The sequence below is a fragment of the Camarhynchus parvulus genome, chromosome 14 (assembly GCF_901933205.1).
Source record: "Camarhynchus parvulus chromosome 14, STF_HiC, whole genome shotgun sequence".
In the NCBI taxonomy this organism is placed as follows: Eukaryota; Metazoa; Chordata; class Aves; order Passeriformes; family Thraupidae; genus Camarhynchus; species Camarhynchus parvulus.
Window position 1 is genome coordinate 5,970,187 of NC_044584.1, and position 22,762 is coordinate 5,992,948.

Below are 22,762 nucleotides of genomic sequence, written 5' to 3' on the forward strand. Positions count from 1 at the left end.
CTACCTATTAATGTTGCCATGTGGCCTCCAAAAGGCTTGGGTATTTTGTTCACAGGGGGATTAGAAGGCATCCCCACTCTCCTGCACTGTGGCAATCTGGAATTGAGAACCAGCCTGGCCCAGAGGGAAGACTGATGGAGAGGGTGCAGGTTGTTGTTCATGGCAGAACTTGTACTACCACTTCTATTTCTGCTTAGTTATAGTTCTCTGTGAAATCAGCCTGGTGATGTTCTTGACTCCCCTTCTACAAATAATATTTGAAACCTTTGGGTGAAAGTTTTTATGAAACTCTTAGGTGTTGTTTTGCATTAAATCAAACAAAAGATTGTGTGGTTGGATCTCTGGGTTTGACTGAAGGTTCTCCACCTCTTTCAGCACTGCACCAATACCTTATCCCATTGTTTGAAAGTGTTGGTTTCACAGTCAGAAACTGAGAGAAAACATTGTGGAGAAAACTACTGTCCATGCCCAAAATTTCGGACTGTGCTAGTGACCACTGAATATCTCAGGATATTGGCAGCAGGTTCACACCTATTCCCAAATGCTGGCTTCTTGATGAGGAGCATTTATGGAGTGCTGCTTCCAGGATGAATTAGATAATATCTACATTTTTCTTTTAAGAACACATGATTAGCATCCTCCAGCCTTTCCTGAACGAAACTGTCCTCAGTGCTGCAGCTGTTAATGATGGTGGTGTTTGCATATGGTTTGTTATTTCACTGGTTCACTATTTTTTCTCCTCTGGTTGCAGACTTGGGCACAAACAGTGTCAGTGGCACACTCAGCTCCCTCCAGCACAGTAATCCTCGTGATGACTTTGACATGTTTGCACAGACAAGAGGCAGCTCCTTGGCTGAGCAGAGAAAGAAGTAAGTTGGAATTTGTCTTCAGCACTGAGTCATGGCACTGCTGTTTTCTAAGGGCATAAATCTGAAACTTCTTGACTTCAGACTGAAAAAGTAATTTTGGTGTATGTTTTTGTGATTTTAATCCAATCCCTATCCTTTTGGTTGTTATTAATATGAGCAAGTGGAGAAGTTCTTGCTGCTGGACAGAGCAGATTGGCTGGGCGCTGACTGTCTTAGTTAATGAACTCACTGGAAACTTGGAAATGTGCTTGCCTGTACTTCTGCCTTCTCCTAAAGGCTTGTCATCCCACCCACCCATGTTTGAGATACAGGAGCAGAAGGGTCCTTCACCTGAAGGTCATGGATGTGCTTTGGTGACTGAATTACTGTCATCAAAGGCTTGGAAGCAGAATTACCATCCAGTTAACTCTCCTTTTGGCCCCAGTCCGATTCTCACAGGCTGTCAAGGCAGTGTAGCTTGCCTGGCTTCATGCTACCCCTAATTTGTTTATATGCATAGGGCTTGCATCTCTAGAGCTGCAAATCTGGCACTTTCAAGGACATTTAACAGGTCAAATTATTTTAATGTAAAATAAATCTATGCACTTATTAAGAAATCCTTTGATCCCTGTCAAGTGATCTTCAATAAAAGACGCACTCAGGTATTTTTCTTCCATATATTATTTCTTGCCTCCTGGCTTCAGACATTAGAGGAAGCAGTCAGACCATCATCAATATCTTGTCTCAAGCTAAGAAATGCTGTTAAATAGTTCATCAAAAATTTAGAAAACTTGAGCCTACAAATTTATTGGGCTCTTTTATTTGCAGTTATCAATATAGCTATTGGTACTGCCTCAGCCATGGTATCAGAAGAAATTCTGTCATGTAGAGGGATAAGCCACCACTGGAGGTTTTGGGCTGGGAGCTTTAATGTACAGTTAGAAAGGAGATGCATTGCAGGAGAGATCTAATCAAGGTCCCTCTGTCTCTTGTGCTAAATGAAGCACAAAACTACTCTTCCCACCCGTACCTAATGGAACAAGGAGCACAGATCATCCATGATTTCACGAGGGAGGATTGCTCTGTCTTCCCTGGATTGTGCGCTGTATAAACGGAGCAGCAGGGAGGAAGAGAGGCATGAGTGTGACTTGCTGTGGTGTGTAGGTGACAGCTCTGGGTGTGAGAGCTCTGGGTGCTGTGCTCACAGCCTGGCAGAAGCCAGCAGGAGGAGGAGGAGAGAGGGCTCCCCCTGCTCAGGCAGCCCCTCCCAGGAGCAGATTTATGGGCACGTGTTTGTGTCTGCTGCAGCTCATGGTTCATCACTGTGCTCTGTGAGATACTGCTGCTGCCTCTGTCACCTGACTGCTGCATGTCCCTTCTGCATTGCAATTTAAGAAGCTTTTAACAGCTCTGTAAATAGTGCATTTCTCTGTCTGCTTCACTGCAGTTGCATAATTTCATCTCCCTTTGAGTCTCGCTCTGCCTCCCCCCGATGCACACAGCAAGGTCAGGCTCCAGATGTCATCTCCAAGTCTTTGTTAAACATAATCTGCAATCAGGCCTCTTTTCACAGTCTCCCACTTGCTCTTGGCCATTCTTAGGGTGCCTCATGACCTGTTTGCCTGCCTTTCATAATGCTGATATTACTCTCTTTGCTTCAAGGTGCTTTCCAAAACTGATGGGTGGCCTTTGTACAGAGCAAGCTCCTCTTCTTGGGGTACACACTGTACCCTCCAAGTCTTGTTAAGAAAAAGAATGTGCTTTCTGGTTTCCAGGGGAGTAAATCAGGATATCCAGAGTATTGTTCTCCTATGAGGAAAGGCTGGGAGAATTGGAATTGTTCAGCCTGGAAAAGAGAAGGAATTGGGGTGACCTAATTCAAATACCTGAAGGGAGCCTACAAGAAAGATGAGGAAAGACTATTTACAAGGGTCTGGAGTGACAGGACAAAGAGGAATGGCTTCAAACTAAGAGAGTTTGAAGGGCTAGATTGAATATTGGGAAGAAATTGTTCCTTGTGAGGATGGTGAAGCACTGACACAGGTTGCCCAGAGAAGCTTCCCCATCCCTAGAAGTGTCCAAGGCCAGATTGGACAGAGTGTGAAGCAACCTGGGATAGTGGAAGGTACCCCTGCCCATGGCAGGGGTGGAATGAGAGGATCTTTAACATCCCTTCCAACCCAGGCCTTCCTGTGATTCCATGATTGCTGATGGGTGACTGCTGGAGTTTCTTGCTAGTTCTGTGGTTTGTTCTTCTCTTCCAGCGTGACGTACGAGGACCCACAGGCTGTCAAAGGGCTGGCATCTGCCCTGGATGTTCGGAAACAGAACACAGGAGGGGTAGGTCGCAGCTCTGGGTTTTCTTATCCACGTGGAATCCGAGGTGGCTGCTTTGACTGAGCTTCTCATTCTGTATTCCAGCAACGTGGTAGTAATGGCGATTTTGAAATTGATATCTGGGAGCAAGTACTGTCTCAGTAATGATCTCTAAAGGGATGCTGCACTTCAGTCTAAAAGACTTCAGAGTCATAGTGGGTAAATTCTCCTGTGTCCTTGCAGCTTGTCTGGGGAGTCCAGCTCTTTGGCTGGGATCACTGCTGAGGAGAATTAAATGGGGAATATCCTGTGAACACTGATGTGCATTGGCTTGGTTTGGTTTTGTTTATGAAAGTATTAATCTACTAGACTTTGCTTCAAGTGCATGGATACACAAGCAAGTTACAGGGAGAGAAATGATGCAGACTTTTAATGCTTCACATTCCTTGCCATAACTGCCCTCGCTTGCAGCCTGTTCTGTCTGCCCAGGGCAGGCTCTTGCTCTCTTGTGTGGGCAGAAGAGCCCCATGTGCTGTCACCTCACAGCAGCTGACACTTCAAACACGGGTGAGAGAGCTTGGGCAGCTTTGTCTGCATCCCTCGGTGAAGGCAGAAGTGAAGGAGTTTTCAGATCATCCCTCAGCCCCTTTCTACCACCCTGCTTTAAAAACTCTGCTGCTCTTTTGTACACAGCTGTGTGTGCGTTTTTAGAGGACAGAGCCAGAGCCTTTTCCAGTCCAATTTTGGGCTGTGATGACCACTAGGGAGCACGGCAGAGCCAGCGTAGCATGGGAGAGTCAATGCAGTGTGCACATGCCTCTCACTGGGGAGAATTGCCTCCCCATGCCTTGGCTGATCCAACTCTGGTTCTTTCATGAAGTGGGAGTGCTCTGGGCAGCTGGCACGCCTGGCAGCTTGTGCTCCAAGCCAGGGAGAATTTGTGTTGGGAGCCAGCTGGGGTCAGATCACAGCTGCCTGCCTGCCCAGGCCATCATTCAGTGGGAGCAGGGCCTCAGCTCTCACAGAGCATCCCCCACCCCACAAACCTAACTGCTTCTTCCTGTCCCTGTCCTCCTGCAGGAAGGGCAATTTATAACCAGGTCAGCCCCATGACCAGCTGGAGCTCAGCCCTGCAAAACCTCATGGCAGCAGTACTGAGGGAAAAGGGGAAGCATGGGGAGGTAGAAATATTCCTTTACAGGAATTCCTGAATCCAGTGTGACATCCCAAGCCTCCAGTATCACTGAGCTGTTATTGGCAGGACCTGGGGAAGGATTTGAGATCCTGCTCTTTGTTCCTGGCTAACCAAATGCAAGGGCCTTGCATTTGTCTGGTCAAGGGGGCTGTATTCCCCCAGTGGCCTCAGGGTCATGTCTTTATTTATTAACACTTTTCTTCCCAGACAGTTCTGCTTTAGGCACCAGCACAACATGTCATTCACACCAGCAGAGCTGCTGCTCTGCCCCAAGTGCTGTCAGTTCAAAGGGCTGTGGCTAAGCTCATCTGAGGGTCAAAGTTTTTTGGGGTAAATGCCTTATGGGTTTTGGAACCTGGGGCTATGAGATGTCGAGACTTTCAGCCTCTTTTCAAAGGTCCTGGAGACTGTAACATGTAATCAGAAGAGTTTGTTTTGAAATGCAGTCGCTCTGTAATTGGTAAACACTTTTTCTCAACTGTTGTGAGGCTTGTGGGTGTCTCTTCTTAAAGGAAATAAAAATTAAACTCTCCTAAAGTTACCAGCCCCAGCATGTGTAGCAAAAAACTGGCAGTGCTCAGTAAACGAAAAGACAGGCTTTAATTTGGGTAGAGCTAATTTAAGAACAGCTCTGGGGAGGAGCCAAAAGCTTTGCAACGCATTCTTCACACACGTCTCGTTCCAGCACAGTTGTCCAGTGGCAGAATTCAGCACATCCGACGTTTCTAATGCAGTCATTCTCAGAATGGTCTGCAGAGACGGGGCTGATCACGTGGCATTAGCTGTCTTTTAATGTGATTTAGCAGCTGGAAACAAGATGAGCTAAAAATACACTGTTTTCTTAATATTGCTTTTCCATGTTGGGAGTTGCTATTGTTGCCACTGAGTTGTTGCATGATCACAAGCATGAGGAGAGGTGTCCAAGAAACAATTCTCTGCTGTTACACAGAGAGTAGATGAAATTGGAATGATTTCCCCTTATTTTTTTCCCCCTCATAAAATGAGACATAAAAGATTGCAGCTGATTCTCCATTACCTGTGGTAATGGGGACAGGGGGGTGTCCTGTGTGTGCAGGTGTCTGGGTAGATGTACATAACACACCAATGGCTCTCTGCTGAGCTCACCCAGTTTTGGGCTGGAGCCACTGCACTCTGCTGAGCCCAGACAAGCCCCTCCAGAGCTGGAGATGACTCTGCATCCCCTGGCTCAGGGAGGAGGTGCTGAAGGACACAAAACCATCTTAGAGCGTTGGTGGTGCTGTGCCATGCAGTCTGCAGCCTGCTCAGGGGAGCTGGATGCATCAGCAGTCCTTTCACCTCTGTGCTTTTCAAGAGGGGCAGTTTGAAAGGCTGCCAGGACGCTGCAGCAAACTGCCCTGATTTCCCTCCACTCAACACCATTGCAGAGGTGCTGTGCTGTCTGTGTGGGGCACAATCTGTCTGCTGAGGTCAAGGACATGAGCAGGAGGTGCTGCAACCCACAGCCTCATAAACAAGGGGGACTCTACAAACTGTGACACAAGGGTTTCCAGTGCAGTCTCACTGCGTGCAGTAGCTTGTACAGCCTCACTTTTCCTTCTTCTAAGAAGATGACAAACATCAGCCTCACTACTAGCCAGTGATCAGTTTATTTTATTATTATTGTTTTTATTTTTAAGGACATCATGGAGGGGGTGCTAAAACGCTGTGAACTGTCTGTAGGAAGTGCAGAATTCTGGGTGAGGTCTGTCCCCTTATGGACAGAGCTGACAGGCACAGGGGGACACAGCTGCTGCCAGAAACTACTGTAGGCAACTCTGTGTGTGTTTGTGTGTGTCTGTGTATGTGAAGTTTTTAACTGTTTTATTACTTTATCATGGGTTGTTGCTGTGGTTTCTCTTTATGGACCTTTCTGTTCTCAACACAGAGGAGAGGTAAAGGTGGGAACTCAGACATGGAGCCCATAGACAAGTGGCTAATTACACAAGGAATGGTGAGGACTTCACCAGTGAAGCAATTCCTCCTGCCCACCCCAGTCCCTGACCTAGAATAACCATCCTCCATTCACCTCTCGTCCTGCCCTGTTGAACCGCTTCAAATCGGACAGTACAAGGAGTTTATTTCCCACCTGCATCATTACCTGGGGCAAAGGGAAAGATTTGCACCAATTTCTGGTTTATACAGCACAAAGACCTGTAAATAACTGAACCATTTGTAGGATCCCACGTCACCTTCAGAAGAGGCCTGGAGATCCAATTGGTTCCTTCTACTGTCTTGATTTATTTATGCAGTATCCACTTTTCGAGGGATAAACACAAGTCTCATGGATCTTACTCATAAAGAGGACACTTGCTATCTGTCTGTAAAGCAGCTTTTTCTGGTAATGCTTAGCTTCATGGTCTGGAATAAACACAGGGAAGTTGTAGGATCATGTGTAGTTGAATTGAGTAATGTAGGGATCATTCTTTATGCAAGAAAGGGAATGGGAGAACTGCTGCCCAGATTGACATCTTCAACCCCACTGGCATTAGGAATCAGACTCCAAAAGGTACAATACTGTTTCTGGCTTTAAGGATTTAATTCCTGTGTCTGGTGATGCCAGTGCCTTGATAAAATCAGGCTTCTGAAGATCACTGAACCTGTGCACATTCTGACCTTGTTTGAAGTTGTCCTTCATCAGTGTGCTTGCAAAGAGAAGTTCAAAGCTTGCTTTAGGTGCAGAAGCCAGAGGAAAGGAAAAATTCCCTCAGCTATGCCTTAAAGCCATGTTCTAAGACCATTTTTTTTGGACGATGTAATCCATCATTTTAAGTGTTTGAGATTAGTACCAATAATGTGATCTAACTGTAGAAAATCCTCCTGAGACAGTCCTGGCTGCAGCTGAATTCAGAGAAGTGCAGGGAGAATTCCCTTTGCTCTGGGGTGTGCTGGCAGGGCAGCATGTGGGGCTGGGCACCAGGAACAGGATTGTCTCACTGCAGGGAGAGCCCTGAATGTCCCAGACTAGGCTGCCTGCTGCTTAAAAGAGAGAAACATCCCAAAAAGCTTAAAGTTTAGAAAATCCAGAGTGTGCAGTATCTACTCTGTGAAACACTTGCATTTATTCTTCTGGATTTAGGGCAAATCCAGATTATTTCTCAGGGCCAGCTTGGAAATTTGGCAGAATTTAGCGCAGCTGGTGCACACACAGTGATGGGACAGGTGCTGTCTCTGCCTGCCCAAAAGCAGCTCCATGGCTGCTCACACACGTGGATAAGCCCACTGTGAGTACCTGTCCCTGGGAGCCAGAGTATCATTTTGGTGCTGTCAGACACCCAGAGCTCACAAGGGGAGGGTGAAAAGCTGTAAAATGAGCAGCAGTATCAGCTTTGCCTCTGGTGCTGTTGGCTGTGGCTCACAGAGGCTCTTGCTGCTCGGTGGCTCTGTTGCAGCCAGGGGTGTGCTGTGCCACTGTTAGATGTTCATCCATAATGAATAATCCAGTGATTGAGTTAGTTCTTCTTCTTTGCCTTTCCACTGTTTACAAGAGTGGGGAAGCGTGAAATCAGCACCCCTGCTGTCCACACCACTCACAGCACTGCTTTATTAAAAAAGCAAACAGCATATTCCTTCGTTGGCTTGTGGTTATTCAGTCTGGAAAAAGGATACTGCAGCATTCATGGAGGCATATGGATTTGGGGAGGGAAGGGGGCCTGGCTGTCAACCAGTCACTGCTCTTACAAACCTGTCACCTTGTTTGTGTGCTAAATATGAGAGAGAAATACCTAAAATAAAACTCAACTAATCATTAACTCCGTTTCTCTCTTAACTGGCTGTAGTTCTTAACAGTGTTTATTAATATGACCTGTAGCATTTACAATGCCAGTGGATAACTAGAATGCCTGGTATGAACTTGTTGTGCCCACTCTGTGGGGTACTTATTGTACTTTGGTGAGGAAAGGGGTGAGCTGACACTGCTGTTCCTGTGCCTGTACAACACTGAGACCACTCTAATTTTCCACCTGCCAGAGTGGTTCTCACATCCCTCACAACCTGACATTGTTCTCTACAAGCTGTGATACATTTCAGCTTTGGGCTGAGTCCTTCCCACTCCATTTCTCTGCATCCTAGTTCACCACACACATTTGAAGTCGCTGGCTCTCCTCTCCCAGTGAATTTAGCAGTGTTGTTCTTGTTTCCAGTTAACTTGTGGCTCAGTTCTGCCATCAAGATGATGCCAGAACCATGGAGACAAACACAAGCCACACTTTTATCCATCTCAGCTCTACCTACAAAACGAAAATAGACAAAATTATATTGGCAGAAAATGTTTCTGGTTTTTATATGGGTGAGGGATGGGAGGTGAGCTGTTCAGTGGCAGATCTGGGTTTTGCAGGTCTCACACAGGGGTCCCTATCAGCAGCAATCAGGGACAGACTTTACCACAGAGCCACATTTTAGTGCAGGTGGTCTCAGTTCCCTTCTCATGAGATTGGACAGAGATTTGCATTAATATATTCCTTTCTTAGAATAATCTCTCAACCCACTCACATACCAACTGGGTTATTTGTTATGAAAGTGAGAAGTAGGTGTTGCTTAAGCCACACCATGTTAGGACATTAATTGGGACAGTGGCAGGGGAAGGATGAAACTGAACTAGAATTCACAGAAAGTGATATGAACACCACTCAGCATTCTATCTTGACTGCTAGCAGCATGTCTGGCTAGAGAGGAGAGCCCTCTTTGTAGGGAAGATAGGTGAGTAAAGATTAAATGAAACCTCTGTTAATTAGTAACCAAGTGGGATGCTGCTATGTGCCTTCAAGAGAGAGATAGGATCTGAGATGTGGAAATGACTTGGGTAACATGGGACTGTTGAATAACATCATCTTGGAGACTGAAGTGCTTGAATTGTGGAAAAGCCCAAAACCAGGCACGTGAAGATCTCATTTCTTCCATGTGCTGGGACCCCTCTCCCTGTTGAAGGCAAGCAGGAGCTTCCCCTCACCCGAGGGCCACGGGGGTCTCCTTAGGCAGCTGTGGTGTTTGCAGAGCACTGTGCAAGGACAGCCCAAGCCCTGGTGGCAGTGGCACTGCCTGGACACGCCTGTCACGTGCAGATGGGCTGTGGTTGTACAACTGTCAGAGCCTGGGCACAGCCTGGAGAACACGCTGCAGCCCAGCCCTGCAATGTGCAAACACGCTCAGGAGTAACCAAGGGGTTCATTTAATCCTTACACATAAAGTCAAGCGTGGTCTAATACTGAGGCCAAGCAGCTATTTCAAGATCACAACAGCTTTAAATAGATGGTAAGGCTGTAGTAGTAAGCTGGAGTAGCCTGCTAGTGTGCTCCTAGTGCTGCTGTAGGAATGACAGACCTTTACTACTGCTAACCAGCAAGGGGGAGTGAGTAGCAACTAACCAAGAACTGGTGTCAGCTTTGTTAAACATCTAGAAAGAAGTGGAATTAACTAAGCTATTGCAAGGCAGTAGTCTAGCAACAATTAGCATAAACCTTGTTAAACATTTTAAGAACATTAATGAGCTCACCTAGAGACCTGAATTGTCATTTCATACCTGCTTCTTTTCCAGTGGGATCATTTTTAATAGAAATAAAATGTGATAATAATAACCTTAAACTGTCTTTTTAAGGGTAGAATATTGGATTTTGTGACTTCTGAGGAAAAATATTGGCAATACTCTTTGGCTTTTGATTGCTAGTGAGAACATCAACACAATCTAGCTTAGATAAGTAGGAACTTCAATTCCAGGTTCCTGTGGGTTTTGTGGGATTGAGCATTCACTTTTGTTCTCCCAGCCCTCCTTTTCCATTTCTCTTTCAGGACTGTTGAGATGATCCCATTTGTAGGATTTTCCAAAGACTAAATAAAAAAGGAACTTAAACAATCAGACCAGCTTTTAATTAGAGCCAGTTACTTGAAGTACCCAAAAATATTTTGTGACTTAATTTCCATTTACTGTAAGTATAGACTTAAAAAAAAAATCACAATATCATTATACAAACAGCTCTTGCAGCCTGCACTATCTGGGGAGTTCTCTTGCCAAGACTGAAAGCTTCACTAGACCATGCAAGTTTGCATAATCAAAATATCAACAAGGCAGTGTCCCATTCCAGAGTTTTTTCCATGTAGTCTGTGGCTGCCACTGTTCCCAGAAACTGTTGTCTTTTTTTAATGTGTAAACTAGTTATTTTATTTTTACATTGCCTCTGTTGTCATTTAGGTGTTAGTTATAACAAAATTCCCCTGCACATTTTTCAGTTTAGGGCTTCTGAAAGGGGAAGACTTGCCAAGTACCCAACTAACTGGCAAAAACTTGAGCTTCTCTGTACGTTCCCTTCTCAGTTTAAAATGAAAAATAAATGTTACAATGTTATCGTTCAAATAATTTAAAACTTCCAGTTGCTCTTTGAGAGTTTCCTCCCTCTTTATTCTTGAACAAATTAAACCTGACACATGTAACCCATGTTTTATGAGGAAATGGGGCTCAGAGTCTTAGGAAGGTAAACTGGAAGTTTGTTCATGGAAGGAGCAGTAGATAGGGACCCTCAGCACTTCTGTGGGTGTGCTGGGAGACAGGGAAAGCTTTTTAAAAGGTCAGTGCTGAATAGCAAACGGCTGACACACTCAGATGTTTATCTTACAGCTTTGTCTGCTTCTCTGCAAGAAGTGCTCTTGCACTTCTGAGGGCTTTGTTTGTTTGTTTTAAGTAGCTGTAGCTGAAAGTAGAATTCCTTTTTTTGCTTTTTTTTTAATTTCCATTTTTAAAAATTCTTACGAAACACCACAGCACAAACTCTTGTGCTGCTGAGCTGTTCTTCGAGGACTTCTGCAAATTCAAGAGTCCTGTGATTCTCAGGAACTCAGTACTTGATCAGTCATCTGTCATGTTCTGAGGATAAGTAAGATTTGAGCTGCTGTTCCTTCTAATACAGGGGCACAGTACTGCCACACTTTTTAAAACAGCTGCTCTTATATTAATGAAATCCTGGAATGGGGTTGGAAAAAAGATCATCTCATTCCAACCCGCTGCCACAGGCAGCGACACCTTCCACTATCCCAGCTTGTTCCAAGCCTCATCCAGCCTGGAACACTTCCATGGAGCAGCCACAGCGTCTCTTGCAACCTGTGCCAGGGCCTCCTCACCCTCATAGGGAATAATCTCTTCTAATATCTAATCTAAATCCACCCTTTTTCAATTTAAATCCATTCCTTCTTGTCCTGTCGCTTCAGGCCTTCATCCAAAATCCCCCTCCAGCTCTCTTGGAGCCCCCTGTGTTCCTGTAAATTTTATTCACAGAAAAGGAAAAATAAACCAGGTTTTTCCCTCCTCCCTTCCATGCACATGTTCTTATCCTTAGAGAAGCATAATCACCTTTCTGAGCTGCAACCCCAGCAACAGCTCAGAGGCTGCACTTCCCACAGTGTTAGGCAACACAGGAGAGAGGCAGCAGTGCAACTTCTGCAGTAGGTTTTAGGTTGCTGTAGGATGAATAAAATCATTACTTTATATCTCTGAAGCCAGTATTTTATAAAGCTGTTAAACCAAGGAGACAGTTTTACAGGATGCAACTTGTCCTTGGGAAGGAATGTGTTGGAAGGTGCTTAGAGCTCTTCCCTTGTGAGTGGCCAGCTCACAGCAGCTTCAGCTCACTGTGATGGTGGTGTGTGTGCATGATTCAGGAAATCAGAAAGGGACAGTTATCCTAAATCTGGCCCATTCCAGAGGAAACTGCAGGAATTTATTTTCTGTTTGGGTTCTTCATGAATTCGCTGGAAGCAAAGTGACACCTTGTACCTCTGACCCTGGGGACTGTCACTTTGTCCAGAGACTTGTCAAGTCAGAGCCCAGCCACCTTCCTGGTGCTGCTCTTTGGGGGAGATGCTTTGGCTTGAGTTCTGGACTTACACTTCTTGGACACAACTAACCCACTTTAGCACACCTCACCTCAAGCAAGGGCTTAACTGGCCTCCTCAGTACAACGGGCCACTTGATTCTGTGAAAAAATCCCTGAGGAGCTTTGCTAGACAGCCTCAGCCTGTGTGATCCAGCATCTGTCCATCTTCCCCTGCTAGAAATGCCTGAGAAAACTACATCCCTCAGGAAATTAACCTGCAGAGCCTCTTCCAGCTCTTCTTATTGAATCACAGAGTCATTAAGGTTGGAAAAGACCATCCAAGACCATCAAGTCCAACCATTAACCCACCGCTTCCAAGGCCACAACTAAGCCATGTCCTAACCACATCCACAAGATTTTTTATCACTTCTAGGGTGGGATTCCTGTGAGAGGTTTCAGGCAAAGCTGTGGAGAACCCCTGACAGCTTTTCTGCCTAGGAGAGTCCCTCTAACAGTGCCAGGTCTCCTCCCTGCCAGCCCTGCTGCTCGGCTGCCGTGCCCTGGCCTGGAACTCGCATGTCTGACATTGTTTTCCAACTATTTCTCAGGTTGTCCTTACCAGATCTATTGTGGTGTTTTCCTGTTTACCTCGGCAGGCCTCTGCTGTATTTAAGCAGTGTAGTTAAGTCAGGAAATTCTACACCTAATACTCAGTAATTTCCCTTTGCTGACCCAGTTACCCTTAGCACTGCGTGACATCGCTGCCCATCAACTGCCTCTGTGCTGCCTGTTGTAATCACACTGGTACCACGACCAGTCCCCCTGCAGGAGCAGAGACAAGCCTTCCATGCCTGAGTGTTAAACTATCCCTGGAGCCCGAGCTGCTCTGGAGAGCCCTGCTGCAGCTCTGGGGCTGTGCTTTCCTCCTCTGCCCCATCCTCTTCCTCCCTCACCTGAGACTCTGCACTTTGCACTGGCACAATCTGGGCTCTGCTGCCAGGGGTCGCCTTTGGCAGAGGAGTGGGAACTGGGAGCTGGGACAGTTTTGCTTTAAACCCTTGTGCCAGGGCTTGCCAGGGCTTGGTGGTGTGGTGGGAGGAGGATCTGGGAGGAAGCATGACTGTACCCTGGGCTCTGACTTCTCCACCTGCACGGAAACCCAATTTGTTTTCATAGGAGTGTTGCCTGAAGACTTTGAGCCCCTCTTTTTTCTAACCCTTCACTGTGGCTAATACCCATAAAAAAAAAAAGGTATAAATTTTAACATTTCAAAACCTAACTGATATCCAGTATTCTACCCTTAAAAGCATTTCACGATCAAGATTAGAATCATCAGTCCATCTCGATGGTTTTAATATGTGGTCGAGAAGTTACTCATCTTACGCTGGCATCCAGTCACGTCATTCCCCATAATCTTTCTCCTGTTTTTTTTTAGCCTTGTTGTTCATAATTTCCTTTCCACGTTGTTTCTTTATTTGAAATGCCATTTATATTTTGTTGCCTTCTTTTTTTTTTTTTTTCCAGCACATCTTACATCTTTGTTTTTGTTTTGTTTTTAATCTTATTTCTGGCGTTTTCCATCGCTCTGTGGCCATGATTGTGGATGTGTTTTGGTTTTTGCCTGCCTTGCTGTTCTCTCGCTGCACTCCCTAGATCCCTGTTGCACAGTCCTCTGTCATGGATGACATTGAGGAGTGGCTCAGTACCGACTTGGTGAGACTCTTTATATTTTCATTTTTCACTTGCACGGGTAACTTTCAATGCATTGCTGAGTTCCTGGTACTTGTCATAGCAGGAAGCAATGAAACTTCCCAAACAGAGAGTTTCGTTCCCTTTGAAGGGAATATCTAAGCAGGAGGAGTCAGGGTCGTGTTCAGCAATTCAATCAAAACACTTTTTTTCTGAGCTGTTTTATTTTCCCCGCTCCATGTGAACATCACAGAATAGCACATGTTCCAGAAAATGTGGATTCTGATCCTCAAATAGGGAAGCATTGAATATGGCCTGAATTTTTCTTAAAGTCCATGTTTAAAGCTTCATTATTTAGACAGGATCTAAGTTCATGCTTATGTTGAGGCATGCTTTTAAGAGATGCTGGATCAGGGCTTAGATTCCTTTCAAATCAAGATGTCTTTGTTAAACTGGCAGGCAATCTTGACATGTTTAATAATAGTCATAATAAAAATTTATAACAGTCTCTCTTCAATGTTTATAACTTTCTCCTAAATAATTATTGCCTAGTAATTATTAAACAAACAAACAAAAGCAGAACTAAAAGTAGCTTTGTCTTCACCCTGGAGTTCGTTTTGCTGTCCCAACACACATTTGCTTTAAGCAAGATAAACTAGTACACATTTATTCTGTTTTGGGTTTTTTTTCAGTGTAAGCATATGACTCAAATCATCCAAGTGCATTTTGGGGGGTGGGTGGTGGGCTGTGTTCGCACTGTTCTTTTCAACATGGTTTTAGTGAACTGAACTTGCACTCACCATATCCCCAAGGATCATCTCCTTCCATTCTTCCAGCTTGAGGCAGAAAACTCCCAACTCCTTAGGGTCTCCCCCAGCCCCTTGAGCTGCCTGCTCAGCTCCCAGCTGGGAGCTGTGGGATTCAGCAGAGCTGCAGGCACGCTCTGGCACGTCAGCCCTGTGCTCTGGCACTGGAGGAGCTGGCTCTACTGGAAGGAAGAAAATTCTCCAGCTCTCCCAAGGTGCCTGAAGTGCTTAAACAGATTCCAGGTTCAGTGTTTGATTTTGGCAGACTGACTGGCTGGCTCTGAAATGTCACTGGGTTCCAGCTGCAGGTAGGTTTGTCAGGCCTTGCTACAGGAGTCACTTTCAAATTTAGTTGCAAACTGGCCTCATTTTGTTAAAGAAATACAGTAAATGTAGCATGTCCACTCTGCTTAACCAATAAACTTTTGTCTTTGCCATTTAAATTAATTTAGAGGGAGAGGAGATCTGATGGAGAGATATGGAGGTAGCTCTGTGCATCTGTCATCCCCAGCACAGACTTGCTCAAAAGGAACAAGGCAGAGAAGTGTCCTGGAAATGCCTGAGCAAGCCTAGGGATGTCCCTGGGTCCCCATCCCAGCCTGTGTGGGTGCGGCAGAGAGATGCCTGTGAATATTTGGACTGGATTTTTGTTTTTCACTCTGGGTCCCCTCCTCATTGTTCTGTTAACAGCTCATTTCAGTTCTCTGCTTCCCAGGCAAGGAAGCTGCAGGTTAGGTTAGATAATTGGTATTTCCTTACCTTTTTTGGAGTACACTGGGACAGACAGCAGCTCTGCCTGTGAAGGGGCTGCTGTGTGAACCTTTGGAAACCTCAGTGCAGTAGGAAGCCAGGAGATGCTCAGGCTCTAAAATTTGAGGACAGTCAATGTGTTCCCACTCCTGGCAGAGAAGCCAAGTATAGAAAATACTTTACTTTTTCAAAGCAGTTTCAACATGAGGTTTTCAACCAGTATTTTTACCCATCTTAAACATCCTGATAGATTGACAAGGATGCCTATCCCTGGACTTTTAATTTTATTATTTGAAAAGAACATTGAAATACACAAACTGGTGGAAATGCAGTGACCCTGTGGCATTCCCAGCCTTTGATTCTGATGGACAAACACCAACTGCTGTCAGTATCCTTCATCCAGCTCACCCTGCTCTTGTCTTTGTGCAGCATGGGCACATGAAAGCTGCTGTATTTTTGTATGAAGCCTAAAACCAACTCTCACAAGAGGAATGCTGACCCCAAACAATTTTGCACGTGTCCTTTGTCAGCTAAAAGGGCATTTTACTTGAAGACACCATGCAAACCACAGTGCTGACTTTTTAAAGGACTGTGTGACAGAAAAGATGCCATCTGGTACAGTGTGTGTGTGACTCACACAGCTCAGATTTGGACCAGAATTACTGTCTGAAGGGGAAACAGCGCTGGACTGACATTCAGATCCAACAGGGAAAGCTTAGCTGTCCAGCAGCAATCTTCAGAGGCACCTCAGTGCTCGTCCTCCTGCACTGCAACACAGTGAAATGTCAGTCCCCACTGGCCTCCCGAGGTGGGAGCCCTGTGATTTCCCCAGGTCACCCTGCTCCCATGGTTAATATGTGGAAACAAGTGGTGGAAACTGTCCAGTTGCATTAAAGGTGGAGGGGATGACAGGGAAGGGGAGGCAGTGCCTGTGCTCATGTGCCTTTTTGTTCCATTGCAGAAAGGCAACGAACTGGAAGAAGGAGTGACCAGTGAAGGTAAGCAGAGATGCCCCTGGCTATGAGCCATTCCCAGGTTAGTGCTCAGATGGAATTTGCTTTGATCCCTGCTGAGATGCTGCTTTCTCCCAGCCTGATGTTCCCCAGCAAATGCTTCCATGCTCAGAAAGGTGGGAGGAGAGCATTTCGCAGCAAAACGTTCATATTTATGGTGTGGGGAGCCCTCCTGGCTGTAAGTGCTTCCCTGCCATCTTCCTTGGCTGTGCCTTGTGTTTGTGCCAGCAGGAATGTGTCCCCAAGCTGCTCAGCCCTTTGGAATGATGTTTCCCTGGTTCTGTCACAGCCGGTGGCATAGTGTGGGTTTGATTCCAGCTGCTGCCTGAGCTCGGGTGTCTCCAAGGACGGCTGTACCCTTTCCCGAGGAAGTCAGGCTGTACCAGTATTTGTGCCTGCAAACACAGCCCGACAGGATGCCAGGCCCTGGAATTTCAACCCCTGCCAACCTCTGTCCCTGGGGCCAAACCCACGGCCCCCATTCTTACCTGTCTTCCTTCTGTTTTTACATTGCAGAGTTTGACAAATTTTTAGAAGAGCGAGCCAAAGCGGCGGAGATGGTTCCCAATCTGCCATCCCCTCCCCTGGAAGCCCCCACCCCTCCGACAAATCCTTCCAGCAGGAAAAAGCAGGAGCGCTCGGAGGACGCCCTCTTTGCACTGTGAAGGTGGCGCGGAGCCGCCCTCCCTCCCGCCCCGTGCTCCGCCCGGCCAATGTCACCGCACGGCCACTCTGTCCTCCCACAGTCCTTGGCTAACAACGACTCCCGTCCCCCCCATTCCATAGTTTGCTTCTCCTTCCCTCCCTCCCCAAATGATCCACCCCCACGAGCTGACTCTTTCTATTTAAATCCGACACTATTCCTGCCAGACCACGATTCTCCAGCACTCGCTTAATCCCCTCCTTCCTGTCCCAGCTGCACAAAACCAGCTCTTGATGCTGAAAACCCCTTCAGAATGCGCGAGTACGTCACACTGGGCTGAAACAAAAGCCCAGGGGGAAGAGAGCAGCCTTGCCCTTCGATTTATGTAGGGATCATCCTCTTCTGTAGGCAGGTCCTGCCAAGTAGACGGCTCTGTCAATCAGCATGTAATTGACTGAGCTGGAATGTTCAGGAGGAGTGTGTCTTTATTTTTAGATAAAATGTTAATGTATTGGCTTTCGTGTTGGATTCGACAGCAAGGAACAACTGTTCCCCTTTCAACATGTGCTTCACAAGTTAAAATCCTTTACTCTCCCACTCACACATCTCCTGGTACCATATGGTGGTCGCTTTTCCCCACTTTCTGTGGCGTTTCATTTCTAAATCTCACAGGGTATTTTTTGCCTTGTGTTTTATCTGGGCTTGCTCTAATTTGAAGCAGTCTGTTGGCCATGTCCAGTAGCTCTGGCAGTTGATAAGGATGGAAAATGCTGGGCTAAATGGATGCTGTAACGATGGCACAGGAAGCACCTCGCTCTTTGGGAGACCATTCTCACACAGGAATTTTCCTGGTGTGTTTGCCTTTTAAAATAGCTTGGCTATTTTCTCCTTACCTTAGATTCCTTCTTTGGTGACTCTAGAGCTCTGCATTTGGTGTAAACATCCGTGCAGATGGATGGGACTTGCTCATGGATTGGGTGTGAACTGAGCTTCCTGGATTCCCTGCCATGCCTGGTAGGACAGATATGCTGGTTCGTGGGGGTAGGGATGAGGAAAAGAGCAAACCTCAGAGGTTTGTATGGAACGCTGAGGGAAGTGGTTACCATGGAGGGATTAGCTGTGCCAGCCTGTGCTGGAGGTGAAATTCCTCATTTCCTTCCAGTTTTAGGCCTGAGAAAGTGCTGAAATGATTGTGACCGTGCTATTTGTAATTTTTGGAATGTCTTTTGATCCTTCTGCCCTTCATTAACTCCCAGCTCCTATGGGGCTGCAGTCTCTGTGCAAACAAACATATTCCCTTGCTTGCCAGAGGCATGGCCAGGATTCCTGCTCCTCTGGGGCTGCCAGAAGGGATTCCAGCATGTGTGCCTGCCTTGCTGGGCTGACAGGCAGAGCTGGAGCAGGCAGCTCCAGCCACGGCCGCGTCCCCCAGCGCGTTCCTTGGGAGGAAGCCAGTGGTGCAGGATGGCAGGATCAAAGAGAGAGCTGAGCACTGCATGGCAGGAGAATCTCCCATCCTGACAGAGAGGCACTTTATCAGCTAAAAGCCCGTGCAGGCAGCAGGCTCCAACCCCTCGTCCTCAGGGTGTTCCTTGGCTTAGGCAACCTCCTTCTGACCTGACGTGTCTGAGCTTCCCAGGATGCTGATGTGTGTCAAGCTCTCTTGAAAGTTGTTCTAGGCCAAGTGATAGAAGCTTTTATCTGAGCATAGCATTTTATCAGCCCATACCATACTCTCTGAGGACCACCCCCTTTGGGACGTTGTGACACACAAAGCCTGTTACCAAATGCCTGATTGCAGCGCTGATGGACTTTGACAGTGGACACATTAATCTTTGAAGGGAAATGTTGTTTGGTGCAGGATTTCCAGGCCATCCCAGGTCAGGTTTCACTCTGTACTCTCCCTGCTCATTGTCTTCTCTGTCCTGACCTGCCTGTAGCCTCTTCCAGGATCTCTCCATATGTAGCTGGGCCCAGGTAGGGCTGTCCTGCCACCCCTCTGTGCTGATGTGACACCTCATCGCTGCTCTGTGTAGCACGGCTTACAAATGGACAGGCAAAACCAGTTTAAGGATGGAGATAACTTGGGGATCAAGCTTTTTTCCCCACTTACTGGCTCTCTCTCCAGTTGAAGCCCTCCTGTGTGGGTCTGCAGAGGCTTTCTCCCATTCCATCATCTCTGAGGCTAATGGAACACTCTGCCTTGGCTGCATTGCACTCCTACTCTCACCCACTGCCCTCACTGCTCAACACAAGGTGAGCCCAACGCTCAGGGATAGGCACTGCCAGTTTGCTGCAACATGTCAGATGTGGCCACCAGCTCCCAGAGAGCTGAGGAAACTTCTGTGGCAAGGCTGATTTGATTTCAGACAGCATCTGGCGATGGCCCAAGCAGTCTCGCCAGCACAGAATGAATTGCTGGTATTCCTGTCAATGCAGAAAGCTCCGTGGGTGTTTTAAGTGTGTATTTTCTCTTCTAAATCCTTGAAACACATTGACCCTGTAAATGGCCACATCAGGTGATTCTAAGCATGTTAATCCAGCTTCCCTGCCCAGCCAGAGGAGGTAATCGCATTGCTCAGGCATGGGGACACTGTCAGATGGTGCAGAGTGGCACGGATGTCGCTGTCACCAAGCCCCATTTAATGCTTTTTTCTGTCACACTAAACCTGTCCCGGGACCTCCAAGGTGTTGCTTTAGGGAGGATCTGGTCCCTTTCTGGAAGATTCTGCGGAGCTGTCAGTGATTGCTCTCTCCAGCTGGGAGGAAAAGAGGTGGAATGAGAATAGGCTGGGGCTGGGGGGGAAATACAGAGCCTGTGTTGGCAGAAGTCAGGGGGCTCTTTTGGTGTGTGCAGCCCCAGGCAACCCGTGGTCCCTGCTGACACTCTGCATTATCCTCTGGAAAGCTTGCAGGGAGTGGCAGGTGCCACCAGCACAAGTGGTGGCTTTGCTGGAAGTAGGGCAGCTCCCAGGAGATGCCTTCCTAGGGAGGAAATGTACTTTTGGAAAGACCCGGGATGGATCTGGAGCCCAAATCCGCCACGCTTGGCTCTCAGGGCTGGAAGCACCGAAGGGAACAGAGTGTGGCAGAACAGGTGGTTTAGCCCAAAACCTTCTTTAACAAATACAAGAGCTACGCTAGAGCTTCCCAAATGTCCTGTATCAGGATCTCTCATCTTCCCTGTCCTCTTGTGGTCTGCTGAAAACCGGAGCAGTGGGAACTGTGTGAGGCAAAGGGAAGGGGTTTTTCACTTCAGGGGACCAACTTCTTGTTTTATCCTTCCTCTGCTTTCACTCTTAAGTGCTTCCTCTGTGCAAGTGGGCAGAGGACTTGTGTGGCTCCAATGCTTGGGAGAACAGGGATGGAGCTGCAGCCTGATCCACTTTCCATAAGAAATAACATCCCAGTGCTTTCTAGGCATATTAGGAATCACAGCTTGACACTCAATGACACTAAATTATTCTCGGGGTCCTTTGTAAGGTCTAATCGCTCCCTGTTCTAGGTTAAAATATTTATTTTGTCTATATATTTTCTTTCCAGTGTGTTTTTTAACCTCTTCTGTTAACTCTTCATGTGCTGAGGTGTAAGGAATCAATGGTTTCTATTTAAATATATCCTTTGGGTTTTGGGGTTTTTTTTAATTGTTCTGTGTAGATTTCAGCTGCATCTTCAGCAGGTGTAATAGGTAACAATGTGCTGTACAGACATTTAGGGTGTTTAGGGTGTAGGTAAGGCTCATAGGAGAACTGCTCATAAAAACGTAGCACGGTGTCTCTTAAAGGGAACAGCATAAATGCTGAGACTGGTCCTTACTGGGACCCTCACGTAGCCTCCAACATACCTTTTCCCTTCTGATTATCACAGCCTCCATCCCTAGGATGTGCTGATCAAACCAGCTCTGTCATTCCCAGGGCTGATCTTGCACCTCCAAGCTGAAGGATTTTTTTAGTGAGGATTTCTGTTTGTTTGACTTCATTCAGCATTTTTGATGGGATGCATTGGCTGTTTCCACTTTAAAATGGAGGGCTGGGAGCTGGCTGTGGTGGCGAGATGTTTCCCTCCAGTGGTGGAAGAACAGATCCAGGCCATGGTTTCAGGCCCAGGGCAGGGGTGATGCTCCCTCCTGGCCAGCACAGCCTGTCCCTGCTCCTCTATGCCCTGCTCTCCTGGTGTCACCTACAGGGACAGGATGTGCAGCCCAGAAGAGCAAACAAGATGGATTTCCAACTCTCTGTTTCATCCAGTGAGTTGTTGAGTCTCCTGTGGCAGCTGGGAGCCCTGGAGTGGGAACTGCTTGTGCTATCTCCATTCCCGTCCATCCCCGTCCAGCCCCGTCATTGTTTACCTCCTCAGGGCTGACCACAAGCCTTGCAGAGCCTCCCCTGGAAAAAAACAGCTCAGAACAGTTATTTTTATGGAAATAGTGAAGCAGTGAGTGGATTTAGAGCTGTGTTGGAGGTAACCCTTCCTCTGCTGTGTGCTCCCACCAGCCCAGGAGACGAGGCGCCCACAGAGCCCCTCCCAGCCATCCATCCCAAACCACAGCCTGCTCCAGCCCCAGCTTCCACACACCTCCTCCTCCTCACCTGGAGGGAGGTGAGGCTGTGTGTCCCCAAGAGCCAGCTGGCCTCAAGCAGCACCGAGCTCTGCTGCTGGTTCTCTTTAGCCCATGGCAAACGCACTACTCCAGAATTCCCACCCTGCTCCGTGTTTTTATGAGTACGAGCTCCTCATTCCCTACATGTTCCTATGAGCTGTTGTTAACCCTACAAAAGTAACCTGTGTAATAGCTTCTCTGTATATTACAGCTGTAGGCTTTCCAGATAAAAGTGGATAATATTTATTTACTGAAGATACTGGATATTTTTTTGTTTGGGAATGGGGTAGGGGGAGAGAGGGGACATAACTGTTTAAAGAGATTGCCTATGTAAAGAGAAACAAAATACTCAAGAAGCAGAGAAACCCAACACTAAAACATCACTGTATTCAAGTAGAAGGTGTTTCCGTTAAGGATGAGACAACTGTATTAATCTGCCATTGTTTAACTTGCTCCAGAAATCATCTCCTTGGTTCCTGCATGTGAGATATTCCAATAAATACACTGTTAGTGTGAGCTGGGGGTGCTATCGTCTGTCTGTCTGTCTGTCTGTCTGTCTGTCTGTCAGCTGGGGACTCTCTTGGCTCCACTGCCTGGCCTGAGCACAGGGGACACGTGCAGCCCTTGGGTACCCACCAGATGTCAAAACTGGGAGTCCTCATTCTCCTCCAGGAGACAGAACCTGGATGTTCCCCCTGGGAGAATGTTTGTCCCCAGCAGTTGCTCTTTGTTTCACTCTATGGCTCGTGCTGCCCTCGGTGCTGTGTTGCCGGTGCTGCTAAATTCGTGTCCCACTAAATTCTGGCACATCTTTGGAGGGTGGCATCAGGCAGACACAGGGGTGACAACCTGCGTGCTCGGTGGGATGCCTGCCCACCTGGCAGGGCTTAACTGATAGTCCTTGGAGGGCAACTGTGGGTCACCCCGCTGGTGACCTGGAAAGAGATGGGTGATGTTCCCAGCCCATCCAAGGGCCACTTTCCTGACTCATCAGCCAGGAATTTGTTCCAACATCCCCTTTATGATGGTGGGTTTGATGGGCAGAGAAGGAAGAGCACCAGCTTAGGAATCTCAGAGAAGTGGCA

The 22,762-nt window shown here is 47.0% G+C and overlaps 1 protein-coding gene across 3 annotated transcripts in view; it reads left to right on the plus strand.

Annotated features, from left to right (window-relative positions):
- The window catches only part of TOM1L2 (target of myb1 like 2 membrane trafficking protein), a 56,255-nt gene extending 34,058 nt beyond the window's left edge, over positions 1–22,197 (plus strand). Inside the window, exons 11-16 of one of the 3 annotated variants that reach the window (XM_030958011.1) lie at positions 752–869; positions 3,113–3,188; positions 6,266–6,331; positions 13,830–13,889; positions 16,383–16,419; positions 16,951–22,197. In XM_030958011.1, the coding sequence (XP_030813871.1) occupies positions 752–869; positions 3,113–3,188; positions 6,266–6,331; positions 13,830–13,889; positions 16,383–16,419; positions 16,951–17,099 (506 nt within the window). In that variant the 3' untranslated portion in view covers positions 17,100–22,197. The remainder of the gene's footprint in view (positions 1–751; positions 870–3,112; positions 3,189–6,265; positions 6,332–13,829; positions 13,890–16,382; positions 16,420–16,950) is intronic. The other 2 variants (XM_030958008.1, XM_030958010.1) reach the window with 2 other exon arrangements.
- The last annotated feature ends 565 nt before the right edge of the window (positions 22,198–22,762 follow it).